Below are 25534 nucleotides of genomic sequence, written 5' to 3'. Positions count from 1 at the left end.
GTGTTGATTTGATGAGCGCGTCGCACACTGATGCAGATGTAAACAAGTCAAACATACGTGATGCTCTAACCTAAGGAGGAAGAATCTAGGCCTATTCAGTGGGGGGTGTGCGCGCAGTAATTAGGGGTGTATAACTAGTGGTGGCCTTTATATAATAGGGTAGATTTAGGGTAGATTTTAGGATTAATCTTGATTTTGGTTAGAGTCCGTGCACGCATTCAGGAGGACCGCGCGAAAATAGATTTCTCCTTCCTTTTTGGGGTTAGTGGTTTTCCCTCCATAAGGTCGCCCTAAGGGTTACTGTGCTGAGGGGCTTTGGCGGGTCTTATCCCTTCATATAGCAAAATGCGATTTTTGATTGGGGCGTATTTAGCCGTCCTGCTTCAGCTAGCACACCTCAGTTAGGCTAGTTAGTGGCGTTTTAGTAGACCCCACTACTAAAAACACGAAAATCGACCTAATGGAAGGATGCTTTAAGAGGCCATTATAAAAAGGTCATCAAATATATATTTTTGAGGAAGCTGGGCGGAAAGTCGTGATATATAACGTCATGGTTATACGTTCCCGGCCCTTCTCTATTAACTACCTGCTAATTATATAGGAAAATCCTCCAGAGCCCCCCCCCAAATCCTTACTACCTATACACTTTATACGCGTTCTTAACGTTAATAAGGATAAGCTAATAAAGGACCAGCTTAAGGCCATAAGGGAGGACGTGTTGTATATATTAAATAAGGTAAATTAAGTGCTATAGGTAATTAAGCGGTTTAATTAGTAATTATTTGGTATAGAAGCCCGATTAAAGGCAGTAGAGGAAGGCTTAAAAGAGGCTAAGATATATACTGCGGTAAAGGCTTAATTAGCTTTAGAGTCTTAATATTAAAGGCGTAAGGAAGTAGAGGATTAAAAGTAGCTACCTAATTATCGTCTACTGAATGAAAGTCGGTAAAGCACCGCAAGTATAGAGGAAGCCTATAACCCTTACATTCGTATACTGTCCGTCTTACCTTTAATATAAGCTTCTTTGCCTACTTCCATTTATATATCTAGCACGTTAGTAAGCCCTTATAGCCCTTCATCTTTATATAGCCTTTAATATATTAATAAGTTCGCGTTTTACACCGTTAAATTATAGGTAGTAGGGTTTTAGCAGTAACATAGGTGGTGCTTTAATTTATTCCAATATTTCTATAACTAGGCCTAACGCCAGGCTAATATTGCCTATACTTTAGTAAGCTTAAATAAAGAAGACGCTTAGTATCTTGCTTATTTAGGCCTATCTGCTAACTGCCTATAATAATAAGGTTCTAGGCCAGTTATATATAGAAGCGGCAATGGGTTTAAAGGAAAGGTTTGCTTAATATCCGGAAGATTTTCTTGCTAATAATATAGGCATTAATTATAGCCGCATTAAGCGCCTAGAAGAATAAGGGCATCTAGGTACGCATAGTAGTAATCTAGGTAGTATAGTAGCTCCAAAGCTGATTGTAAATATTAACGCCGCCTATTTAGTTATTGTAGTCAATAGAGAGCCTAGGAAGTGTTAACTTCTTAATTAAATTATCGCCCTAAATATTAGCTACTAGCTTTTTAAGGAAGGAATTATATGCTTGCGGCTAACGCCAATTAACTTTATTAACATCCTTATTGCTACATAAGTAAGCTATCGTTAAAAATCGTACTAAGTTCTTATCCTACCATACGATTAAAAGCACCGAATTAACTACGCTAACAACTATTCCCGTAATAAAATTAAACGGTAGCCTTACCTTCCTTTTATTAGCCCTTTTATATACCTCTAGATAGGCCTTTAAGTTTAACTAAGCGGTGCCAGCTGCAGTAATTCTAAGTTGTTAAAGCACCTAGAGCAACGGAATATTTATAAAGTAGTTATCCAAGAATAGGCAAAATTAATAAGCCTAAAGAGGAAGCTGTTAGGTAAGGTAGAGGACGCACTTAGAGGTTTTTAAGAGGGTAATATCTTAATAATCTGTTTAAGAAGGAAGTCTAAAAAAGTAGCTAGGTAAGGTAAATATAAAGCTATAGTAATATCTATACTAATAAAGGCTTATTATTTTAAAGCCCTTAGGTATTGGCTTACTAGGCAATTTAATTAATAATAATTCATTGCTTAACGTCCGATTTAAATCCCTATTAGGCCTACGCGGACTACTCCTTATTTATATATAGGGAGAAAACTCTATAAATAAGAAAACCCTATAATCCATCTCCCCGCCTTTTGGGACTCGCCTACTTAGCGCCTATAAGTCGCCTATAGTGCTCTACTACCTTACTATTTAACCTCCTTAGGAACTACTGCTGCTGTAACAAGCCTACGGACGCGCTAGTATCATAAACTATTACTCTACTACTGTAGAGTTACTAGGGGGCACCTACTGCTCGCCCCCTTGCCTTCTATTACCATTTCCCTTATAACCCGGAACTGATTTAGCATATTTTAACTAATAAGCCACTAGGTAACCGCCTTGAGGCCTTTTTATATTAAGAGTAGTGTATTATAGTTCTCTATGCCAGCTACTAAGAGTATTATTTCTTAATTAGTGCGTAGGGGGCATAGCAGTATTACGTGTTTTGGTGTCTGTCTTAGCCAGCTATATTCGCATCTTAGGCTACCTACTAGGATACCTACCTAGTAAAGCCAATCTTTTAGTCCTATTATTCCTATTCTTAAGAGTGTTACTATTATATTTTCTGCCTTTATTAGGCCTTCTTAGAGCCCTTAGGTATTTACCCCTTATAGCGTTAACTATACTATAGCTTAGGTTCATCTTGCCTAAGTTAGCCTCTATACCTTTAACTCCTATTTACCTCTTTAGTGTTAGTCCAACCAGTATTATATTACAGTAGATGGTTTCCTAGCATTCTTACGTATTCTACTTTGGCTCCTTTCTCTATCTTACTATTATCTTTACTAACCTCTTACGCGTCTCCCTTTTTCCTCTATATGGGCCTAGGCCCTAAAGCGGCACCATTCTTCTTCTACTTTCTTTACCTATTTCTCTAATATCTCTTCCCTACTTTAGGGTTATTGGTTTGTTCTCCTATAGGGTACCCTAGGGTCCCTTTATAGTTTACTTAGGCGTGTCTTAATATACTTTATAATATTAGAGTTACGTTTATTTTACGTCCTTTATATTACAGCGGCTTTAATATATAACTATAGGGGGGGAATATTGGATTCCTTCTTAAGCAGTACTATGGCCGTTCGCTTGTACCCGCCTATAATACTTTAAAGGCAGGCTATTTAGACCTTTTAAAGTGGTTTAAAAAGTAATTTAGGGGGGCCCTTTTTAGTTTCTCTAATGGCCTAAATACTAGATCTATATGTTATAGTTGGCCGGACGACTACTATATATAGTAGGCGTGACCTCTAGAAGTATGGACCCTATATGGAGTTAATAATCCTAAATAAAGCAATAAACTATGCTTGGCCTTTATGGGCTGTTTATACCGCATATACGCTTTACCGGAGCTTGCTGTCTACCTATACTCCTAATACCCTTAGGCCCTAAACTGGTTAACCCCTAAAGCCTTAAATATAAATTATATGCTAGAGATCTATAGATTAGTTACGTTTTCTTATAAAATAGATTAGCTGGTATTTCTCTGGTAAGAATTAGACTCTATAACGTTTTGCCTATTTTATATAAGTATTATAGGCTTTCTCTAGTGTTCTGCAATTCTTTGCGGCTGTTGGCCCGTATATAATTAGGTTTGTGTTATTAACGAAGCCTATTCCCTGGGTTGCCCCTTTTTTAAAGGAGTTAAGCAGGTTGTTTATAAAGAAAAGGAAGAGTATAGGCGAGAGGGGTGATTTTTATGGTATTCCTATTGCTATTATAATGGGGGGGCTCTAGTATCTGCTAAAGACCAGTAATATTTCTTTCTGGCCTATAAACCCTTAGATAAATTGTATAATCTATTCTAAGAAGCCCTTTGCCCTAAGGATATATAGAAGACGCTTATGGGGTATATTGTTATAGGCACCACTAATATTTAGGCTAAGTATTAATACTATAAAGTCCTTTCGCATCGCCCATGCAGTTTTAATGGTGGTAGCGAGTAGCGTAAGTACTAATAGTGTTAAGCGGTTCTTTCTTGCCCCTATTTAGCTTTGTGGTAGTAGGGCGTATTCCTTTACTATATCTGCTATATGTTCCACTATTACCCTTTCTAAGATCTTGCTAAGGGTGTTTTTTAAGGTAATAGGGTAGTAGCTTTCTAGGATTAAGTAATCTACTTTACCTTCTTTTTATAGGATAACCGTTATTATAGATCTTCTGAGTTATAGGTAGTAGCCTATAGTAAAGTATGCTCTAGCTATATCTATAAGCTAAGGTGCTATAAGTGGCCTATAGGTTTTTAGGGCCTTATTTAGAATCCTATTTGGTTCTAGTACTATATTATTTAAAAGGCGGCTAATAGTTCTAGCTATTTCCTCTATTATTATGTCGCTGTTAACCTATAGGCGAGTTACTAGTGTTTCGCCTGTAATATTACTAAGGTCTACTAGAGCTAGTTAGGGGAAGAACCTTTTTATAAAGATCTTTGCCTTCTTATTATTATTATTTATAGCCTATAATTCTCCTGCTCTTTATAGGGGTAGTAGGTATAAGTCTTCTACTAAGCGCCCTACCTTTTTCTTTACCTATTTTGCTATAGCCTAAAGGCCTTTATTATAGGGGAGGCTTAAGTTAGAAGTATGCTTATTTATAAACCGTCTCCAGTTATTCCTTACTTCTTTTTTTAGGGTATTCTTTAGCTAGTTTCTTGTGTCTTTATATTATCTCTCGTCTTTAGGGTTATAGCTACTTATATATTTCCTTTTTACTCGTTATTAGCTAGTAACTAAAACTGCGTATTATATAGACTATGCGTATCGCGTGTAGGGGCCTAGTTTTAAGATCGGGCAGTGCTCTTTTAGCCTATTTTTAATTGCTGCTTAGATCCTTTCTAGTCTTCGGTCAATTTCCTTAGGGGTAGCCAATAAGCCTTGCTTGTTTGGTATTAGGTGGATTTCTTCTAGGTTTTAGAGTTATTATTTAACTATATTAAGGAAACTATTTGTCTTAAGCTTCCTTATTATATATCTTTTTCTATTTAGTTACGCTTTAGTATTTAGGTCTAGCTATATCTAGATAGGGATATAGTCTAGGGTAAGTGCCCATTCTTCTTTGGGGTTGTACCTTTTAAGTCTTTGGTATAGGCCTTCGTTTATAAATATAAGGTTAATTATGCTTCTAGCGGTGCCTTATTGCCATATAATTACTCCTAGGGGGGTAGCTAGCTTAAGGCCCTAGATATTTATAGCTCTTAGTAGGCACTCTAACTGTTAATCTATAGTAATATAGATACCCCCCTACCGCGGGTGGTAGAGGTTTATATCTCTTAGTAGGATAAACTCTGTACCTTTAGTTTCTAATAAGCTTATTACTAATATAATATTCTCTGTTTATAGAACCCCTTTAACCTTAGGGTTATATATATTAATAATTTATACCGGTCCCCTATATATTTAGATTATTATAACTGTAATATCTAGGTTAACTGCCTGCTATAACTATAAGGATAGGCTGATAGCCTTACTAATTATAAAGTATACGCGTATGGCTGCTTTTGGTTTGTATAGGAGCTAGAATCCTTAGGGGCAGTATGTTAATTATATGAAGGTATTATAATACGGTTCTTATATAGTAAGGATATAGTGTTTTTTTAGGTCTAGACTGTCTAGTAGGGGCCTTATAAGGCGGTGGTTTGTGTTGCCGCAGTTATACTATATAATGGATAGGTGGCGGACCCCTAGTAAGGGTTTTTTTACTTTCCTTTGTTCCTTACTTCTTCTATTTCTACTTTCTCTAGGATATTTAGAGCTTCTATCTCTTATATCTATACCCTAGTTACTACTTATTTTATATAAAGCTTTTTATTTCCGTGTCTTGTGTTCCTGTTAGCGCTTTTATATCTAAATCTATTATTATTACTAATTCTTCCCCTGTTCTTATTGGTCGGCTATATGCCCTTTATAGGTCGGCTGCGAATATTATATTTGCTGTATTAAGTCTAATTCTTAATTGTCCTGGTTTTAAGCCTACTATCGCTATCTATAGGGGTCTTCCTATGGGGCGTCCTCTCCCTTATGTCCCCTATGACTTTTATGTCCCTAATTGGTCTAGTAATGTTATACGGCGTCGCTTCTAGCCTATTAAGGCTTGGGATGGCTGGCCTAGCCCTCTAATATTAAAGGTAGGAAATGCTAGAAAGGCGCCTACGTCCCCTTAGCTTATTACCTATTGTTTCTATTTATATAACCTAGCATGTAGTTATTCCCGCAGCTGTTAAGCCCTTACCTTCTATCTCCTGTATTTAATGCAGTCTTCTCTCTCCTACGCCTTATATATGCTTTAGTAGCAGTTTACGCATTTTATTTAGTCTTAATTTAAGCAATATTTTATATTGTAGGGGCCTATATAGTGGCCGCAGCACACCTGTGCTGCGCATATAGATTAGGTGTGTCCCTATTATATATAGCGATAGCATTGTTTTAGGTATAGTCTGTGGTTATAAAGCCTTATATTATATATAAGGCTATTTATAATTATTCCTTTTTAGATAAGGAGTTTTTGCATTCCTGGTGTATATATACTAATAATAAGGGAGCTATGCGTTCGTCCGGCGTCTCCCTAATAAGTCTCCAGCGACCTTTATATCCTCTTATTATTCTTATTATATATTTAGTTTATATTTTCTTATTAAAGCTATTAGATTTAGGTGATTTTAAGTCCTAGTATAAGGCGTTCCGTTTATCTTACTATCTTTTATATAATTGCTGTATTGTCTGCCTAGCGTCCCTTTTCTACCCTAAGGCTTATAGAAACTGCTGGGACTTCTACTAAGTAATTCTTATAGAGTACTTTTATGCTAATACGTTCTCCTAGCCTATCCCCTACCCTTACGGCTTATTCCTTTACCTATTAGTCCTTTAGGGTAACTCTAATATCTNNNNTCTTAAGGTATTAGACTNTAANAGNGTTATAAACCTCTTTATNTATNTTTATAAGGACTTCTATTTCTAATTATCCCCTAAGCCCCTCTACTTATTCTATATTTAGTTATATTATAATTATATACCCAGTTATTAACTTAAGGGGGGTAGGTTCCCTATGCTGTAAAAGTGCAGCTACGGCGGCTTAGGTGCGGTTTACCGGTAAAAAAGGGTTATACTTATTTTTAATTTTGCTTAGCCGTTAGAGGATTTAATTAAGGGTTTACTAGAGGGGCGCCTAAGGTTCGCTAGACTAGCGGAGCTATTTTACTAGCTATATTAGTTTGTTATAGCTAACGGTTACTTCCCTATAATTTTAAATACTAGACGCGTCTAATAGGCTTTATATTTTATTAGATGCCTTCTTAATAGAGGTATTTCCGCTTTATAGTGTGGTATTCGCCCGTCTTTATTATGGAGGGCCATTGCTAGGCGTAGTTCTAGCGGTCGCGCGCGAGTGCGAGCCACCGTNATTTAACGTGTGCCTCCCCTGNNATNCATGCATCTTAGGGGGATTCTCTAGGTGTTTTTTAGGGTTCTTTTGGTTGGTTTTGGTCTTTTTAGGCCAGGTGCAGCAAGAGCTCCTTTTTCTTGATTAGAAAAGTATTTACCTCTTCTTATTTTTAGGCAATTTAATTATAGCTATAGATTGTCTAGTAAACCTTACTATTATTTTATTAAAACTAACTATAGATCTAGGTATAACGTATTTCCTAAACGCCTCACCTAATGGAGTTGTTAACGGCTTAATCTTCTTAAAAACCTAATATTTAACGCCTTTTGGTGGAGGTGGTAAGACGTAAAAAAAGCGCTTAAGTTACTCCCATCTTTTTTGGCCCATAAATAAGCTAATTAAGTGTTTAGGATATTTAGGATCTATAGCCTAAAGGTCTCGCACTTAAGGAGTTTTAAAGACGCCTATATATATAACAAGTCCTACCCAAATTATTAACTCGCTAGCAGAGGTCTTCTTCCACGCCCGTAATTATTTACCAGTATACCGTCCTAATTAGTGATATCTGCTAGCGTTTTAAGAAGCTGTATAAAGGTTTGTGTTAATTACAAGCCTCTTAAATATACTAATACTAAAGAATAATAGAAACACTCAAATTAGCAGGTCCTATCTAGATCTATACCTACTAGACGCTATACTAACCTAATCTGCTATTATATAGTAAGTAAAGCGCTTAGTATCCTCATTTTAATCAGGAAGATTATTAGATTTAATACCTGTGCTAGAGCCGTTAATAGGCTTACTAGCGCGCCGAGCGGCAAATAGTAACTTATCTAGAAGGTTAATAACTTTAAGATCTAATTTAGGAACAGCGGCCATAGGCTCCTATATAGTAGGAACGGCAGGAAGGTCTATTCTTGTAACTTCTTTAGCTGATAACTCTAGTAGTTTAGTCTTATCCACCTTATCTACCTCATCCTTAGCAGTCTTACCGCGGGCCTTAAAAACGGCTCCTAATTCTTCCTTCTTAATATCCTCCATCTGGCCACTTAACCGGGCCTCCTTACTTAGCACTACCTATTATATAGCTACTGGAGCCACCAAAGCCTCTAAAGGCTGTGCAACTAAGCTATTATGTATATACTACGTCGCTTAGAAGGATTGTGAATAAGACTCCTAGGCTTCAGGTGCTTTTGGAGGCTTTAGACAACCTTTTTTAGGCGGTATAAGGACGATATTTTGCAGAGGATTTAATGGTCAAATAGAGGGCAATAATATTGAAGCTTTTTAATTAACTACACCACCAAATATACAGCCTTCCTAGCCACGTCGCTGCTGTTTACCGCAATATTCAAGCGTTAATGAGGCGCCAGCACCCCTGCCGCCGAGCAGTCGCATTGACCAGCGGCTTCAACACCAAGTCATATACGGTATAGAGCCTCTAGATTGGCTTGAGAGGCTTGCATATACGAAAAGTGCAAGAAATCTTTGCCACACGAAGGGATGGGCAGAAACCGCCTAAAATTTTGTTGCTTAGGCGATAGAGCCGTAACTCTAGGACCTTATTGAAAGTAGCCCCTAGTCCCAAAAAGGAAGGGGAAATCTATTTTCGCGCGGTCCTCCGTAGTTGGCTAAGACGTTAGTGTATTAGAGCGCCTTGGCCGTTGGGTGCTGATCTCAGCTGGCACGGCCCACCATCCACTGAACGCCTCATCAAAATACCTTCGACCTCGCCGCACATACAAGCCCAACCAGCGGAAAGTCTACGTGGGCCATCGAGTCTTGTGGTCCTTTCACCAAAGTCTAGAAGTCTGCTTCAAGTGATCGAAGCCTAATACTACCCTTCCCAGCATAACCACAGCACTGCATGGAGCTCTAGGGTCAAGAAGTCAAGATATTTTTCCCATATTATTTGCAAGAAGTAACTCTCTATGCTGACCTTCGATGCTCTGATCAGGCAAAGCTCCGGCTTTTATAGACATACGTTCTCATTGGACCATCTGCACAGGCTGCATGAGAGGTGCCACGTGCCGGGAACAAGGGTCAGAGCATATCAAAGTATCGTTCAATAGTGCCAGCATTACATCAGACATACGTGTAGTGCGGTAAGGCGGCCGGAATGTGCTAAAAATGTTGTGGAAAGGCTGATACGATGGGCACTCATCTCTAAATTTGGTTCAAAAATGCCTTATAATCACCCCTACCCTCTTTCAACTATCAGGTTGCTGAGCTTTTTCTTGTATTATCGGCTATCCGACGCCAATTGGAGGACATTGTATTGCCTCACTTCAAACGGCCAGCATTAGGATAGAATCGGTCACCCCGAGATCTTGGTGTAAGGAGGTGTGTAGGTGTCTCTTCACAACATTACTCTGATCACAGCCCAGCAAGCCTGATATTAGACACCAATCGGATTCAATGACTCTATCGTCCAGAATGGTGCTTGAGAAAGAAAAAAGTCAGCCTTGCTGCAGTGAAAGCACGCCTTTCACCTAGGTGCTATCTCTTGGGATCTCTTCTAACTTGTTGTCTATGAAGAAAAGGATGGAGGAAGACGAACAAATATTGACGCCTCGCGGTTTCTCGTTTGCAGGACTGTGTTCTTCGCCGAGATTTTGCAGGGCAAAGGTTCGTTCTCCCCGAGGCCCATTGCTACGGATATAACCTGTCGGGAGCACCGTTCTAGGTAATTGGAAACACGCAGTCGACGTGCTCTGTGCACTAGGCTGCAATTCAGCTTCCTCCTACTTACGCGTCCCTTCCTGACCTCAAGGTGTTTCAGCAAATTCAATGACCCGCGAGCCGAGTTTCTGGTAACAAGGCGCAAACTTGATGGAACGAGAGTCGTCTATAATATTCAAGGTCCCCTCTTTGAGTTCATTGAGATCGTTACTGGCACAAACGGACGCTTCTTACGGATCCAGCGCATTCCGCGATGACGCCACATATCGAATCGTGGTTCTTCGTGTGGCTATCTCCGAAAATAATGCTTCCAAATATTTCTAGCTACTCAGATGCTCATTAATCCAGCGACCAGATTGAATTAGGCCTCCCTGTTGCCTGTGGATCAGTTTCAGCTCCTCTCTCTCATCTTTTCCTCTTACCCAAGATAATGAGCCCCAGTGGAGAAAGTTGGGCCGCTCTTTCACCCCCTCATTTGTACTCTTCTCTTCCTACGATTCTCTTGACCGCTCTATCACATTACCAATCATTGTCCACAGACGGACTTTCACCACCTGAATTATTCCCAGTAGTTTATATAAAATAATGATCCTTGATAATTACATTCTACACATAGCGCACTGCCGAGCCCACATCAGCGTTTCCGAGCCGACTCATACAATGCCAAAGCGTCAGGACTTGATAAGCCCTAACTTTAGGACCTGTGATAGTCAGCTCTCCAACGCACCTGGCGAAATAATACGCCTTATCACTCTCCATTGGGAAGAAGATCCTGCCAACAACAACAGAGGAGGCAAGAACTTTAGCGAAGAAGCTAATGAATTACGAAAAATCTGCCAAAATAAGTTAGGATTTGAGGTTGATAACTTCATTATCCCCTCTGAAAATCCACAGTTTAAGCTACTTAACTATATCGAAAAGACGGTGTCGGAGACAAACCAGGCAAAGAGAGAAAAGAGATGTCCTGCGCTGATCATATTTCACTATGGGGGACACGGAGATCCGAATGATCAAGACCGAGATATTCAGAAACGAGGCGAAGCTGTATGGGCACAGTGGGTTCTTCTGCTAAGCTATTTAGTTGAATTGTTACATACAAGTAGTGAAATAACTCACTAACTCCACCATCAATGACAGGAAGGAACGCGGCGGACCAACTTTGTGGTGGGGGAAGATTCAGGAAACGTTGAATGCTTCAGAGGCAGATATCCTCCTCGTAATCGATTGTTGCTACGCAGCCCACGCCGCGCGTAGTTCACTTACACCCCGGCCTCCTTATTCCGAGTCCAGGATTCAGCTGTTGGCTGCTTGTGCAGAAAAGACGCTCGGCCCCGGACCAAGATCCTTTACTACAGCATTCATGAGCCACCTCCTCGCGGAACTCAAGCGACATCCCTGTGTACCCATTAGCGAAATCCACCGGAGGCTATGCAGTCGTGAGGCTCGGCTATACTCTGTCCCGATATTGGTATCTCTTGTTTCAAACACCAGAGGTGAAAGTATTCAACTACGATCACTCAAGGCCCTCCATGATCCAGCTGCGGATGTGGAGTCACTTATCCTTCCATGATACCCTACGAGGGATATAACTTTTTAATCTCTCCCCTTCACTGGCGAGGCCATGGATGCTTTCTCGAGAACCTGGACCAACCAAAGGGCACAAACGAAATTCAACTACGTGGGCTTCAAAGCGTAGTACATGCCCAATCTGCTGGCGCTAGTGAGGTGGAAGGGAACTTTGTTATACGTATTGTACCTATTTATTATTGCAACCGGCTTAAGCATCGTAGAATAGGCCACTACATGTCCCTGTGCCTCCATGGGTGGTCACGTGCTGTTTCTGCGTTGCTGGGGTTAGCGTCCCAAGAGAACCTTACCGAGTGGAACATCCGCCTTTCTATCAACACAACTAGCCTATGCCTATGTAAATTAGACTGATCTGTTCCTGATTTCAACATACTTTGTACTTTCATCTCTGGTCGTTTTCTATTGGTATTCTTAGTTGATGTGGAGGAGGAGGAAGAGGCAGGAGTATTTTCACATTGCAATGGTCCACTGGGGCCCCAAAGCCGTCACTCAAGTTTCAGCAAAGTCTTAGAGACGACAATGTTTTTATTAGATCATTTTTCCTCTAGCTAATTCCTTTCCAAGTTGAGAGCACCGCTGAAGCCTTTTCAAGGTGCGAGGCGGAGTTCGTCTTCAGGTACTTCTTTCCTCCACGGCGTCCCATCCTCCTTGCATAGATTGTAGGTTCGTGGTTTTGGCACTTCTTCAATCACGAAAGGGCCTTGAGGCTGACCGCGACCGCCTGGCTCATGCCAGTATACCAGGTCGTTTGGATAGAATTGGTTAGACTATGGTACCGTGAGCATGAGATTTGGAGTTTCGGAAAGTGTGGGGCAGTTTACATTCTGATATTCGGTGATTCGAGGACGAAAGGTGAGGTTTTCTTCATTCTCGGCGGTATCCTGTTGCTCTTCATATCAGCTCCTCAACCTGAACCCCATTGCAAAGTCTCCACGGACCTGATCTGGATTTGGAACCATTCTGGAAAAAATTGCCTGTGCCTCCTGCTTTCTCGACTTCGCCGATATTTATATTCGTCCACGTATCCCCTCCGTGGCTGTGCTTTATAGCGTGTGCTAATCCGTTTTATGTCTAGAGTGGTCTCCGTCACAAGGCTGATAACAATAATGATCCCAATCCTGTTGTGATACCTACTACGTTCCAGCCTATGAAAGTGGTACTGGGCCATCGAAACGGTTCGAGTTGCCTTGTCAGGTAACAAGCACAGAAGCACTGCAGCAGCGCTAGCTTTCTATACGTCCAACGCCTCCACTTCCACTCCGCAGTTGGAGTATTAGACCAATCCGGGGTAACGAGCTCTTGGATACGCCTCCAGGTATGCCTCGCAATGGTGAAGTGAGAAGGCTGAGATTTCTTTCAGTGTCCCAACTCACCGGTGCTTGTCTACCAGAACATTCCAATTGGCCTTCAACCTGCCCGTCCGCTACTATGAGAGGTCTTGAGGAAGGCGTATTAGTCTTTCTGTGCCCCACAGCTCCATGTGCAACACTAAAAACCTCCGACTCCCATCCATTCACCTTACCACCACTGTGCCGCTAAAATGCCAGCTGGGAAATCTTCCCCAGTAGATGAATTTGAACGTACGTGTATCACCGGCCTCCTAACCAGCTAAGCCACATTAACCGTGGAGTATAATCAGTGGATAGCTTCCAGCTAGGTTATCCTCGCTACTCAGCGCTCCTCAGCACCCATCCCGCATTCTTTGTCTTTCGTCGATTTGGACGAGTGCGCATGAGGCTGCTCTTGCTAAAGCAGAATGAAGTTCTCGCGCTTCAAGAGGCCTTGGACAAATTGGACGAGGAAGAGACGAACAGGCTATCTCTAAGCTGCTTTCAAAGAGACTCAAATCGTGAACGACAGCAGATCCTTGAGAGATTGACAAAGAGTCTTGAAGAATACGGTATGCTGCATTGGAACCAAGAACTTTTAAGAGATATGATCGTTGACGAACAGGTTTGGAATCTGAAGATAAGCTCCTCGCTCAAGCCTACCAAGCTTTCAACCTCCCCGACACTAGCGAAAGAGATGTCACAAGTTTAAAGAACTGGGTTCATGGGAATTCCTGTATTGCGAGGTCGGAAGCCACTTACCTCAACCAAAAAGACGACCTCGCTAGCCTCACGGCCGTCCACGATGATACAATTTTTCAAACGGAATCTATTCTAGAAGATTTCTTGGTCTGGTGGGACACTTGGATGCGCCCTGTTTGTATATATCCCCATTGTCTTCTCCATAGATAATTGACAAGCCATCACAGCGCTTTTGCAGTCGCTCTCGCCGCAACCACAAGTACACGACCGACCCGCATATATTCATTTTCGGGCCATGTCTTCAGCGAGTGAGCCGTGGGTTGATTGCGTGGGTTACAATATTGACGCTACTTGTTCCAATTGCAATACTGAACAGTTTGAGCCAATTGGTCGGGCGATTCATCACGATCATCATTGCCGCGGGAGTGGTGGTATTTGCTATGTCATTATTAACGAGGGCTAGGACATTGGAAGTGTTTATGGCAGGGACTGCGTGAGTAGAAAAATGGTTTTGTGCTTCTTATCTCTGGTGAGCTAATTTTATATGGCGTTAATGTAGATATGCTGCCGTTTTGGTGGTCTTTACGTCTAGCAATAACGGATTGAGTGCCGGGCTGAATTTTTCCTGTCCTCCAAGCCATTGATCCGAGGCTCTCTTATCAGATAAGACAGTATAGTTCAATATGAAAGGAAACGAGATCGAGACAGCAATAATAGGAACAGGGAAAACTTGTCTACTAAATGCTGATCTCACACAGGATAAGCCTTCGGTAACCTCAATTTTTATGATAATGACTTTATCTGTATCTTTCTCCGCAGCAGAGAGCGACCCTACTGTTGTCTGACCTGAGAGACATTGAATTTGTGGAGAGCCGTGGAGAGCTGCGGGGAGTTCACCCGGGTAAAATTATTCCTAGCTATGTTCGACACCGATTCTCGAAAATTCCGTCATTCAGGCTCTAGAACATGTTTTGAAAATTTGTGGCTGGGAGAGGAATGCTATTTTCCTCGTACGATGATGATGCCTTTGCATGTGAGCTGGTGTCCTACCCCTCCTAAAAAGCTGAATCGTATCTTCGGATATAGAACGAGAGGATAAAAATTTTGGAGCCTAATATTCAATGGCGTTGATGATGCGAAGTGCCAGCCCGTTTACGCATGGCGGAGCAGAAAAGACTGATGGCGTGAAGTTCGAAGGAACTAGGAGAGTTTGTAAATGCCCAGCTGCTTAGGTGTCACCGTTAGCTCGATCGCCAAGAAGAAGTTCCTAGCATTGTGATGTCGGTTGAAAACCGGGCATGCAGCACGCCCACCCAGGATTTCCCCAGCTAATTGCCACATGTATCAGCGGCTCGCCCGCGGGTCGACATCGGTAATTTAGCCTTTCCGTCAGGTGACCCTGCTTAGGGATAACTTCGTGAATAGGAGCAGAATACCACGTCGGCCTGTCACCCAACCCCGCATCTCACCGACATCGTTGTTGCATCTGCCGTGAAAACACCGGCGTCACAATACCGACGTTTACCCAGGCCGTGACCGTTTGGGGAGCATGGCCGAAGCTTTAGCTGCCGGAGGGCTGCGGGTGCGGCTTTTCGGGGAAGCTTATATCCACAACTCAGGTAAGAAATGAGTATGGCCGGTGTGCTGACAGTGGCTGGGCATGCCATGAACACGAGGGCACGAACGAACACGAACGGATATGCATGAGGGAGAACAGGGTGACGTGTGACGTAAGGACAGTACGAGGGTTGCTTGGCATGTCGATATATTGTGTGGGAATACCGACAGTCCTTTGGCGTATACAGGGAGAGCTCTTTGTGGCACGTTGGAATCTTGGGAAGGGGGTTCTCCATTGTTTTCTGTGCTGGGGAAGCCGTGATTTGGCGCAGCTTAGGGATCTGCAGCATTGGAGTTGCCAATAAAAGTCGGCCAAAGTCGGGGCAATTGCCCGGTCGATGGACTATATTGAAAAGCAAGGTGATCACCAGGCACCTTGGCTTGTTGAAGTAAGCTCCCCCCCCACCTCCCGGCAATGCGCAGCGATGTTGAAGTCATGTCCTGGCGTGAATGCCGGCCAGGTCGAGGATTCTCTCCCATGCTGTCCCACCAAATATTAAATGGCAGATCCCCTTACTTTCCTCGACAGTTTCTTCAGGAACTCACATACATCGACGCGTTACTTATTCAAATATTTTAGGTTGATTCCTGCTGCTCCTATCTTTACCACAATTCCTTTGCAGCTAGGATCTTTAGCTAGTAATTAACGCCATGTTGTGGCTTGCTCAAGCGTCAGCCATTTTGGCGATCCGCTTGGCTCAAGTCGGAGCCGTGGCAACAGCTGTAAGTGTACCAACACCAATTTTTAAATTTACACTTTCTACAATTTTTTGCAGCAAGCTTTTATGAATGAATTTGAAATTCCTGCGCTTTGTGTTCTCGCTCTTCCCCTTCCTCGCTGTACTTACCTCTCCTTTCCGCGTGTGTTAGGCTTAATTTCTGACCTTTTAACCAGTTTCCTAACTCCACCAGCCCTAATAATCCGTCTAATTCCACCAACTCACCCACGCTAAATGAAGCTACTTCTCCTCCTTATTACCCCTCACCATGGATGGACGGATCGGGTCAATGGGCAGAAGCGTACGCGAAAGCACAGGCTTTTGTCAAGCAATTGACTCTGCTGGAGAAGGTTAACCTTACGACTGGTGTCGGGTGAGCTTCCAGAAGGCATGAAGCTAAACAGAATGCATGCTAAATGTTAGTAGATGGGAAAGCGAAGCTTGCGTCGGCAACGTTGGGTCAATCCCGCGTCTTGGCTTTAGGTCGCTCTGCATGCAAGATTCTCCACTGGGTGTTCGAGATAGTACGTTGTGGCTTGTTGTGACCAATTCAATAGGAGCTAATGCGCGGGTCAGCTGACTACAACTCTGCCTTCCCCGCCGGTGGCACAGTCGCGGCCTCATGGGATCGTGGCGTTTGGTATCAGCGCGGATATCAGATGGGCATGGAGCACCGTGGAAAGGGAGTCGATGTACAGCTTGGACCAGTCGTTGGACCGCTTGGCCGCAGCCCTGAAGGTGGCCGTAACTGGGAAGGTTTGTAAATGCTTGAACAAGCTTGTTTTGTACAAGGTTCTAATCGAGTTCAAACAGGCTTTAGCCCCGATCCCGTTCTATCCGGCATAGCTGTTTCTGAGACGATTCGTGGCATTCAAGATGCAGGTGTTATTGCTTGCACCAAGCACTATATCTTGAACGAGCAGGAACACTTTCGTCAGCCAAGTTCTGTAGATGGGATTGGAGCAGTTGATGGCATCAGTTCTAATATTGATGATAAGACTCTTCATGAGCTCTACTTATGGTAAGATTTCATCAAAATGTTAATTAACTCATGACTAAATTTGTCCAGGCCATTTGCTGATGCTGTGCGTGCTGGCACTGGATCAATCATGTGCTCGTACAACCAAGTCAATAATAGCTATGCTTGCCAAAATAGCTATCTCATGAATTATCTTCTTAAGGGTGAGCTTGGATTCCAAGGTTTTGTCATGAGCGATTGGTCAGCCCAGCATTCTGGAGTCAGCAGCGCTCTCGCCGGTTTAGATATGTCAATGCCTGGTGACACTGGCTTTAACACCGGTTTATCTTTTTGGGTAAGAAAACCATCTCTCACTATAAGGCTAAGCGAACACTAACCGCCATTGTTTTAATAGGGAACAAACCTGACAATTGCCGTCCTTAACGGCACGATTCCAGAATGGCGTATCGATGATATGGCTACCCGTATTATGGCAGCTTACTACCTGGTAGGCCGTGATAAAGCGCAAGTCCCAATCAACTTTAACTCGTGGTCCTTGGATACGTACGGCTACCAGCATGCGCACGCGCAAGCAGACTATGGATTAATCAACCAACATGTTGACGTACGCTATGAGCATGCGATGAGCATTCGTTCTGCAGCTGCCCGCTCAACTGTTCTTCTGAAGAACACCAACAAGGCACTGCCACTGACCGGCAAGGAGAAGTTTACAGCTGTCTTCGGTGAAGATGCTGACAGCAACGTATACGGTCCCAATGGGTGCTCTGACCGCGGTTGCGACAACGGTACTCTGGCCATGGGTTGGGGCTCCGGAACTGCAAACTTCCCTTACCTAGTGACTCCTCTCACTGCTATTCAAAACGAAGTGATTCAGTATGGAGGCGTCATCCAGCATGAAACAGACAACTGGGCGTCCCAGCAAATCCTGGCCCTTGCTACACAAGCCAGTGTCTCTATTGTGTTTGTGGATTCAGACAGTGGTGAAGGATACATAGTTGTTGATGGCAACGAGGGCGACCGAAACAACCTCACTCTCTGGAGGAATGGTGATACTCTGATTCAAAATGTATCAGCAAACTGCAACAACACGATTGTTGTCATTCATTCCACCGGACCCGTCTTGGTTGATGTTTGGTACAGCAATCCTAATGTCACGGCCATCCTCTGGGCAGGTTTGCCTGGAGAGCAATCGGGTAACTCCATTGCGGATGTGCTTTACGGAAGGGTCAACCCAGGAGCCAAACTGCCCTTCACAATGGGAGCATCTCGGACAGATTACGGTACTGACCTTATCTACGAGCCAAACAACGGAAATGCAGCGCCGCAAGATAATTTCGTGGAAGGGGTATTCATTGACTATCGCTCTTTCGACAAGAATGACATCACTCCAATCTATGAGTTCGGTTTCGGATTGAGCTACACTACATTTTCATATTCAAATATCATCATCATCAAGGCTACTGCCAGCCCGTACACACCGACAGCAGGCATGACAAAGGCGGCACCTGTGCTTGGAAGCTTCAGCAACGATACAACAGAGTATCAATTTCCGCCTAACCTGACCTACGTCGCTGCCTACATCTACCCGTATCTTAATTCAACAAGCCTGTCAACGGCGTCGGAAGGACCAGACTACGGTCTTCCAACTGACAAGTACATTCCTGCCGGCGCAACTGATGGCTCGCCACAGCCCCATATCGCAGCTGGTGGAGGACCAGGTGGTAACCCCGAGCTCTGGGACGTCCTGTTCACCGTCAAGGCGACCATCACCAACACTGGCAGCATCCCTGGTGAAGAAGTGGTGCAGATGTACGTATCTCTTGGTGGACCGGACGACCCGAAGGTTGTCCTCCGCGGGTTTGAACGCTTGAGCATCCAGGCAGGCCACTCAGCCGAGTTTTCGGCTGATATCACTCGGAGAGACGTGAGCAACTGGGACACCGCGACACAGAACTGGGTCGTTTCGAGCTACCCAAAGAAGGTGTATGTTGGGAGCTCGTCGAGGAAGCTCCTGCTTAGCGGGGATTTAGACCTGTGAGCGAAAAACTTAATCACTAATAGTTTGGTGTAGTGGAGGCAGTATCTTTTTAAGCATTGGGGCAAAGTAGGGCTGAAAAACTGAGAGAAGACATGGGGGTGGGGAGCTTATTATTGCTATGACTGAAATGACCCTTCTTGTAGATACTTTGGTTAGACTTTGGATGGAGAGGAAGGGAACATTGGGTAATGACTGTTACACCCGAGGTAGTCTTTATCTAATGACATGTTTACTGCCGTACTAATCAGCACCTCCGAATATGGCAATGCCCAGGGGCTGTAGATGTGACATCTGCGAACGAGTGGATCGATGGTGTCTTGCATTCTTGCGTGTGCATGATGACGAATGGCGCTGCGAGATGGCACATGCGGTGTGCCAGCACGCGTTTGCGACCAGACAATGGAGCAGTACACTCGAATGCGCAGGGAAACGATGAATAAACGCACGATATCAGCGTCTGATATCAGCGAAATCATTCGGATTAGTCGAAAGTTTTCTGGTGAGAAGTTTGACAGCAGTCTTACGGGCCATCGCCAAGCCCACGTCCCTCGCATTCACCCCGGCCCGTCGCCCACAAACCTTTCAAACACTGGATAGCGGAAGGGCAAGCACTCATTATCTGCGCGTATCCCGCTTGTTAGCTATATCTGCTGGAGTCGACCTTCTCCTCCTCCGTCGCCGCTTCTTGCTTAGTTCATTCTTACCTTGTCCGGCGGGTTCCAACGTCGCTTTCGTCACCTTTTTGCTGCGCGTCGCTGCGGGAAAAACAACACGAGTTCCTTCCCTGCCTCGCCGATCCACCTCCAGCTAACCACCACTCGACCTTGTCGTAGCACGCCCTCGCGTTAACTCTGCTTGAGTCGCGATACAACTGTATTCTACCCTGCTCGGAATTGGGCTTTTCGTTGTCGCTGTCAGTAGATTCCTCTTTCTCTCTGACCTAGTGGGGCGATGTCTGGAGGATACAGCGTCTAACTTAGAACACCACCACATTTCCCATTTCCACACATCCGGCGTATAAATATCATGAGAATATTCTTCGCTGACCTTTCCCAGTCATATCGCAGACTACATGCAAGATGCCGGCATCCTCAAGTAGAAGACTTCGCTCCCGCAGGGAGCTTGACCTGCAGCAACAATCTGATGCTGATACTCCAGAATCAATAGCGACGCCTTCCAGAAAACGCAGGCGTGTAAGCAGAGCCTCTCGTAAGAGTTGTATCATTTGTGGACAGATGACTGAACTCTTCAATAGTTGAACGGCGCCGACCGGACCTCCGCTCTTACAGAAGATGCCACCCGAAATCGAATCACAGAATCAGCTCAGAGCGACGACTCGAATAAGACTCTTTCAAATGGAGCGGATGCAGACACACCCTCAGACCCCATTGAGAGGCAGAATCTCCTCATTGCCCACCTATTGACCCCGAAAACTTATATTCCTCGTGCGGCGATCGACTATGCGAACGACCTCCAGGCGCGCATGAACCCAGGCACAACTCCAGCATTTGCGAAGATAGCTGCTCGCGATTGGTGTTTTTTCGTGAAAAAGATGACGCTTCTCATAGGAAGAGCTGACAACACTCGACAGCAACCGGCAGCGAGTACTACAGTACCATCAGGAAACGCTCCCAGTGACGATCCTGATATATTTGCCAATTGGGGGGTCGACATCGATTTAGGCCCTGAGCGGCAAGTTTCTAGAGTCCACGCGCAAATTGATTACGATACCAACGAACAGGCCTGGTTCATCCATGTCAATAGTCGGAATGGATTGAAGCTAGACGATAGGGTTCTTGAAAGGGGGGATCGAGCACAACTTCACTCAGGCATTTGCATTTCTATCATGGGAACCCAGATGTTGTTCCTTCTCGCAAATGCGGAGGATCGTTTCCACCCTATGCTTGATCGGCAAGTCAAATATGACCAAGAGCATGAGGATTCTGACGGCGCTGGCAACCCTCCATATCGCTCATTACCGCATGCACATCCACGAGTTTCTTCGCCAAGCCGGCCACCACTTGATCCTTTTCCACCGTCTTCTCATCCGCGCAATCAGCATTCGTCACAGCACCGGAGCAGCCAGATGACCACTACTCCAGGACGTCACCACCAACCAGGCACGCCACTGGCTCTATATGCTAGTGAGAAAGAGCCGAGGAGCAAGCCATCGCCGTCCGCTTATCCCCGCGGAATGATGCTTGACTCTACGGAGGAAATTGATTACAGTCTGGATTCTTCCAAGGATATCAAACCGCCGCACAGCTATGCACAATTGATTGGACAAGCCATATTAAGTAGCCCGGAGGAAATGCTTACTCTAGCGAATATCTACACTTATATTAAGGAAAAGTATGCCTTCTTTAGGTACAGTACTGGAGGATGGCAGGTAAGTAAGCCCTATAACGCACTCATATATTGTGCTAATTTTGGGAAGAATTCCATTCGTCATAATCTATCCTTAAGCAAATCCTTTGAGAAAGTGGCTCGTCGCACAGATGAACCTGGAAAAGGCATGAAATGGCGCATCGCAGATGACCAGCGTGACGAGTTTGTGAAGAAGACTCTTTTCAGCTCCCGCAAAGGGCAAGCGCGAATGGGCTCTTCAGGACCAAGCTCTCCAGCTCGCAAAGAATCTGGCTCAACCTATGCAACAGAACGTCTTATGGGCGTGCTCAATCAGGGCGAAAGCAGCCGTCCAACGTCCAAGCACGAGTTTGCTGGCCCACATGTCAAAACGCCCCCGCGCTCCGCAACCCCACCCCTTGCGTCCTACCCGTCAGCCAATGAATCATTCACGCCTGACCGGGGCCCACGTGCTCAGTACCCATCTCACGGCGGATATAACCCGCCCACAACAAATGGCGAGCTAACACACACTACCCCAACCGCCAATCGCCTGTCGCAAGGAGACACTCACAGTACCGTCCCCGTCTTTGCTCACAACTCCGATTCCCGCGCACCCATTGACCCAGCCATCAGACCTCTTGACCTCCCTCAGCCCCTCCCGACCGCCTCCAACAGCAACACCAATCCGCGCGGCTTGACAGATGCTGCAGCGAACTCCCCACCTACACTATACTCAGATCCCACTACCAACACTGTCAATGGTCCTGATACGGGGAGAGCCAATAATGCCGGCTTGGTTACACCGCTAGTCACTAGACATGCACCCCGTCTCGCGCCTCCTAGTACTGCGCAGGTACCTAGCCAGTATATCAATTTCTCGAGCCCAGCACCATTCTGGAAATTCGTCGATCTTCCAAGCACTCCTGCGCGGGCTCCGAACCTAGATCTGAGCCCGATCAAGATGATGAGGACTGCCGAAGGAGAAGTAGACGGGGAGGAGGATCAACCGCAGCCAAGTTCACCACCGCTAATGTTCGATGGTGCAGATAAGGATGATGAAGACATGGAAGACCGGGATGACGGCGAAGGCGCAGAAGGAGATGATGACATCGAGATAAATAGCCCGAGTCGAACTGTGTCGAGGCCTGTGAGCCGACGAGAAGTACCAAGTATTGGAACCAGAGAGAGAACATCAGGACAACCACCATTAAACGGTCTGGAAAGTGTGAATGGTGGAATAGTTAGAGGACCTAGCCTGGCTGGACTAGATGATGATGAGGCTGAAGGGATTGACCTTACCAAGTAAGTATTGGCAGTTATAGCTAGTGGTTTATGAGGACGAGATCTGACTCTCAGCTAGGGGATTCCAGAAAATTGGTAGCTTCCATCGCAGTATGGCACAGAGCCACGGCGCAGTTCGAGCGCCATGAAAGTTTCCACCACTTTATTCTCTCCATGGCTATTCACAAGACCATTGACAATCCTGCTCTGGCTACTCGATCACACTCGCTTGTCAATATACGTTTGGCTATGCCTCCACAGGCATACCATTATTGGACCCGTAATATTGATGGATTGGTGAATCGGTGGATGCTTGGGTATCACTTTCCCGAGATTGACCCAGTACAGTTCGCAGGTATAGGGTGTTCTACTTTAAACTGATTTTCCATTGCCTTTCTTTTCTGCCTTTTCCCCTCATTTGATTTTTCGAATCATGCTTCACCCATGTTAAATACTACAGCTGTTGTTCTAGTGATTGCATTCGTTGTCTTGCTGTCACTTTCTACACTTTTCAACTTCCCCTTCAATGTCTATATAGATAAGGGTGTTCAGTGTTTGCGGCGTTAGTATATGGGCTACGTGGTTTTGACGAAATGCGACTGCTGTTATGTCTCTCTTTTCGCTAACGCTGGGGATTCTATTTTGTGTACCAGAGTTAACGGGCTGCTAGAGGGGAGACAGTGACTTTTAGCTAGAATTGTGCATGGTCTAACGCTGATATCACCTCTAAATTTCAATCTTGTTCCACTGGCATCGTAACCCATTGAAACGACTCAAGCTTTTGAAAATCATCGAAACTTAGCATCCAAGAACGTTGCCGTTTATGCGTTGTACGCGCCTATCACACAACGAAACATACTATTCACAGATATATTTGGATTCGTGCCTCGCCCTCTACCGCAATGCTTTAGATATTTACAATTCGTCCCCCTCCATTCCCAATCCCCATCGCTTCCCACATCAACCCTAGTTAATCTCCTTATGTGGCAGCCATTTAATGGGCTTCAAGTTCTTCTCCTCCAGTGGCGCATCCAGCAGCCCTAGACTCCGTATCTGACCGGCGGACGGGGCATCGTCGCGCGGTTGGGCGGCTTGCGCTTTGCGGTAGGCGGCTTGGAGGGCCAGTGTGCGGGCGGCCTGGATGTGTTATTAGTCGGATCTACGGGAGGGCTACAGAATGGCGGGGTGGGATAATACCTCTTTCTTGTGATGCAGGCACTCGTAGTAGTCTTCTAGCACGGGCGCACACTTCACTTTGCCGGAGTCGTCTTCGGAGTTCGTGTTGGAGACGTAGCAGGCGAGCACTTCTTGCCAGAAGGGAAAGCAGCGGGAGGGGCCTATCTCAGTAGGACAACATAAATGTCAGCTCAGTCTCTCGTCTGCTGTTCGGACTAGGGCAGAAGGTGGTGGGTAGCTAGTATGGGATTTGTGCTCTGCGGATAGGATTGGAGAATGCTGATGCTGGATTTGGTGGGATGAGCCGCGGCAATTGGACGGGGAGAGGACTTGCCGCCTGCTAATCCGTATCCTGAGGCCATTGTGGACGATTGTTTGGGTGGGCAGAGCTTGGGGGTGAGCTTTGGATATCGTGAAGTGAAGGTTCAGGTTCGGCATAAAATTTAGCACGTGATTTGTGCATATAATGAAATCTAACCTCCTATCGTAGGACGGAGCTCCTCTTACTCACCACTGGCTATTAATATCCATACTTAGATCATTTATAATTTTAACATCTGACTCTAGTTATATTCTGAAGTATAGACTTCGTACCTATTACTTCCTTGGTGGGATACTTCTTAAACCAAATGTTCAGAGTGCCTTCTCTTCATCCCGTGAACATTCTACGGAGCAGTTAAGAGAGACTAGCTCTCAGGCTGCTGCAATTAACATACTTCACCCGCAATGTCTTGGATTGAGGCTATCCGTTGCTCGGCCCATGGAGGAGGAAGAAGAAGAAGAAGAAGAAGGAATCGGCGAAATCATAACTTCGGTCGCCCGAGTGGAAAACTCATCGCATACATCTTTCACCTCGTACTCAGGCCTGACAACAGGTTTCGGAGACGTGTTGGAGGTATCACAGTCAGCGCGGTGGGGCACATAGAAAGCATGGAGAAAGAAAAGTCGGTTGTCAGTTAGTATCCACAAATTAGAAACTATCTTCTTAAGTGCGCCGCTAATAACGATCAGTTCAAAGCTATGTGGTATTGTGCAGGATTGGCTCCAGAAGGAAAGGGTATGAAGGGAGGTCTGGTAGGCGTTGCCACGCAACATGCACTTTAGATCGTAGCCTTGAGCTTACTAACTGCATATCGCCATCATTTTTCCAGTACACTCTAACCAGAGAACGTGGAAGTGAAACTTCTAGCTCTAGGCAACAGGCAGTACCCTAATTGTAGCGTTTGAAGGTACCGCAGATTTTTTTGAGCAGAGCATCGTTACAGTAGATCCAAAGGGGCACAGTTTCCATCCATGTGCAAGACTTGTGTTCAAAAGAGACTACGGGGATTTTTACCGCGGGCCATGCCCAAATATCCGTACAATCCACCAGAGGGTACCTTGCCTCCCAGAGCGCTCTTCCGTAAGCGGGTGCCTTTCTGCAAGTAAGCGCTCTAATTGATTCGCCTCCTCAGGTTAAAAAGCTACTTGAAGTATTCTTGGAATTGTAAGAGGCACAGTTCCGGCATAGGCTATCTCGTTAGTACTAAAATCTGCCTCATACTTAACCAACAACTCCG

The 25534-nt window shown here is 44.7% G+C and overlaps 6 protein-coding genes across 6 annotated transcripts; 5 read left to right on the top strand and 1 right to left on the bottom strand.

Moving 5' to 3' along the window:
• Window positions 1-10859: 10859 nt before the first annotated feature.
• K441DRAFT_676288 (uncharacterized protein) lies at window positions 10860-11769 on the top strand (the record flags this gene model as incomplete). Its single annotated transcript, XM_067650939.1, has 2 exons — window positions 10860-11254; window positions 11337-11769. The coding sequence occupies 2 exons, from the start codon at window positions 10860-10862 to the stop codon at window positions 11767-11769; spliced, it is 828 nt and encodes a 275-aa protein (XP_067505418.1).
• A 1655-nt stretch (window positions 11770-13424) lies between these two features.
• K441DRAFT_554126 (uncharacterized protein) lies at window positions 13425-14460 on the top strand (the record flags this gene model as incomplete). The annotated part of the gene is made up of 4 exons (XM_067643214.1): window positions 13425-13686; window positions 13755-13963; window positions 14035-14309; window positions 14376-14460. Coding segments are annotated over 4 exons (831 nt in total), but the record flags the coding sequence as incomplete, so codon positions are not given.
• A 1519-nt stretch (window positions 14461-15979) lies between these two features.
• Window positions 15980-19245, top strand: K441DRAFT_62406 (glycoside hydrolase family 3 protein). Its single transcript, XM_067646064.1, has 7 exons — window positions 15980-16156; window positions 16346-16525; window positions 16579-16676; window positions 16729-16908; window positions 16966-17173; window positions 17222-17465; window positions 17526-19245. The coding sequence occupies exons 2-7, from the start codon at window positions 16425-16427 to the stop codon at window positions 19167-19169; spliced, it is 2475 nt and encodes an 824-aa protein (XP_067505416.1). The 5' UTR covers window positions 15980-16156; window positions 16346-16424; the 3' UTR covers window positions 19170-19245.
• A 521-nt stretch (window positions 19246-19766) lies between these two features.
• K441DRAFT_62376 (uncharacterized protein) lies at window positions 19767-23176 on the top strand. Its single transcript, XM_067646054.1, has 5 exons — window positions 19767-20082; window positions 20226-20362; window positions 20425-21558; window positions 21607-22820; window positions 22879-23176. Exons 2-5 carry the CDS (start codon window positions 20249-20251, stop codon window positions 22946-22948), a joined length of 2532 nt encoding a protein of 843 aa, XP_067505415.1. The 5' UTR covers window positions 19767-20082; window positions 20226-20248; the 3' UTR covers window positions 22949-23176.
• Window positions 23177-23765: 589 nt separating this feature from the next.
• Window positions 23766-24137, bottom strand: K441DRAFT_554397 (NADH:ubiquinone oxidoreductase 11.5kD subunit; the record flags this gene model as incomplete). The annotated part of the gene is made up of 2 exons (XM_067643227.1): window positions 23766-23936; window positions 23997-24137. Coding segments are annotated over 2 exons (312 nt in total), but the record flags the coding sequence as incomplete, so codon positions are not given.
• Window positions 24138-24489: 352 nt separating this feature from the next.
• Window positions 24490-25269, top strand: K441DRAFT_62367 (uncharacterized protein). The gene is made up of 2 exons (XM_067646049.1): window positions 24490-24930; window positions 24987-25269. Exons 1-2 carry the CDS (start codon window positions 24702-24704, stop codon window positions 25187-25189), a joined length of 432 nt encoding a protein of 143 aa, XP_067505413.1. The 5' UTR covers window positions 24490-24701; the 3' UTR covers window positions 25190-25269.
• Window positions 25270-25534: the final 265 nt, after the last annotated feature.

The sequence above is a fragment of the Cenococcum geophilum genome (assembly GCF_001692895.1).
Source record: "Cenococcum geophilum 1.58 unplaced genomic scaffold K441scaffold_15, whole genome shotgun sequence".
In the NCBI taxonomy this organism is placed as follows: Eukaryota; Fungi; Ascomycota; class Dothideomycetes; order Gloniales; family Gloniaceae; genus Cenococcum; species Cenococcum geophilum.
This window is presented reverse-complemented; position numbering and strand designations above follow the sequence as displayed.

Bases quoted from the DNA above. Each gene is read 5' to 3' on its own strand.
- K441DRAFT_62367 (XM_067646049.1), top strand. From the start codon at position 24,702: ATGTCTTGGATTGAGGCTATCCGTTGCTCGGCCCATGGAGGAGGAAGA. The intron at 24,931-24,986 runs GTTAGTATCCAC...AATAACGATCAG, and splicing joins GAAAGAAAAGTCGGTTGTCA to TTCAAAGCTATGTGGTATTG.
- K441DRAFT_62406 (XM_067646064.1), top strand. From the start codon at position 16,425: ATGGACGGATCGGGTCAATGGGCAGAAGCGTACGCGAAAGCACAGGCT. The intron at 16,909-16,965 runs GTTTGTAAATGC...GAGTTCAAACAG, and splicing joins AGGTGGCCGTAACTGGGAAG to GCTTTAGCCCCGATCCCGTT. The intron at 17,174-17,221 runs GTAAGATTTCAT...AAATTTGTCCAG, and splicing joins CTTCATGAGCTCTACTTATG to GCCATTTGCTGATGCTGTGC.
- K441DRAFT_62376 (XM_067646054.1), top strand. From the start codon at position 20,249: ATGCCGGCATCCTCAAGTAGAAGACTTCGCTCCCGCAGGGAGCTTGAC. The intron at 21,559-21,606 runs GTAAGTAAGCCC...AATTTTGGGAAG, and splicing joins ACAGTACTGGAGGATGGCAG to AATTCCATTCGTCATAATCT. The intron at 22,821-22,878 runs GTAAGTATTGGC...ACTCTCAGCTAG, and splicing joins GAAGGGATTGACCTTACCAA to GGGATTCCAGAAAATTGGTA.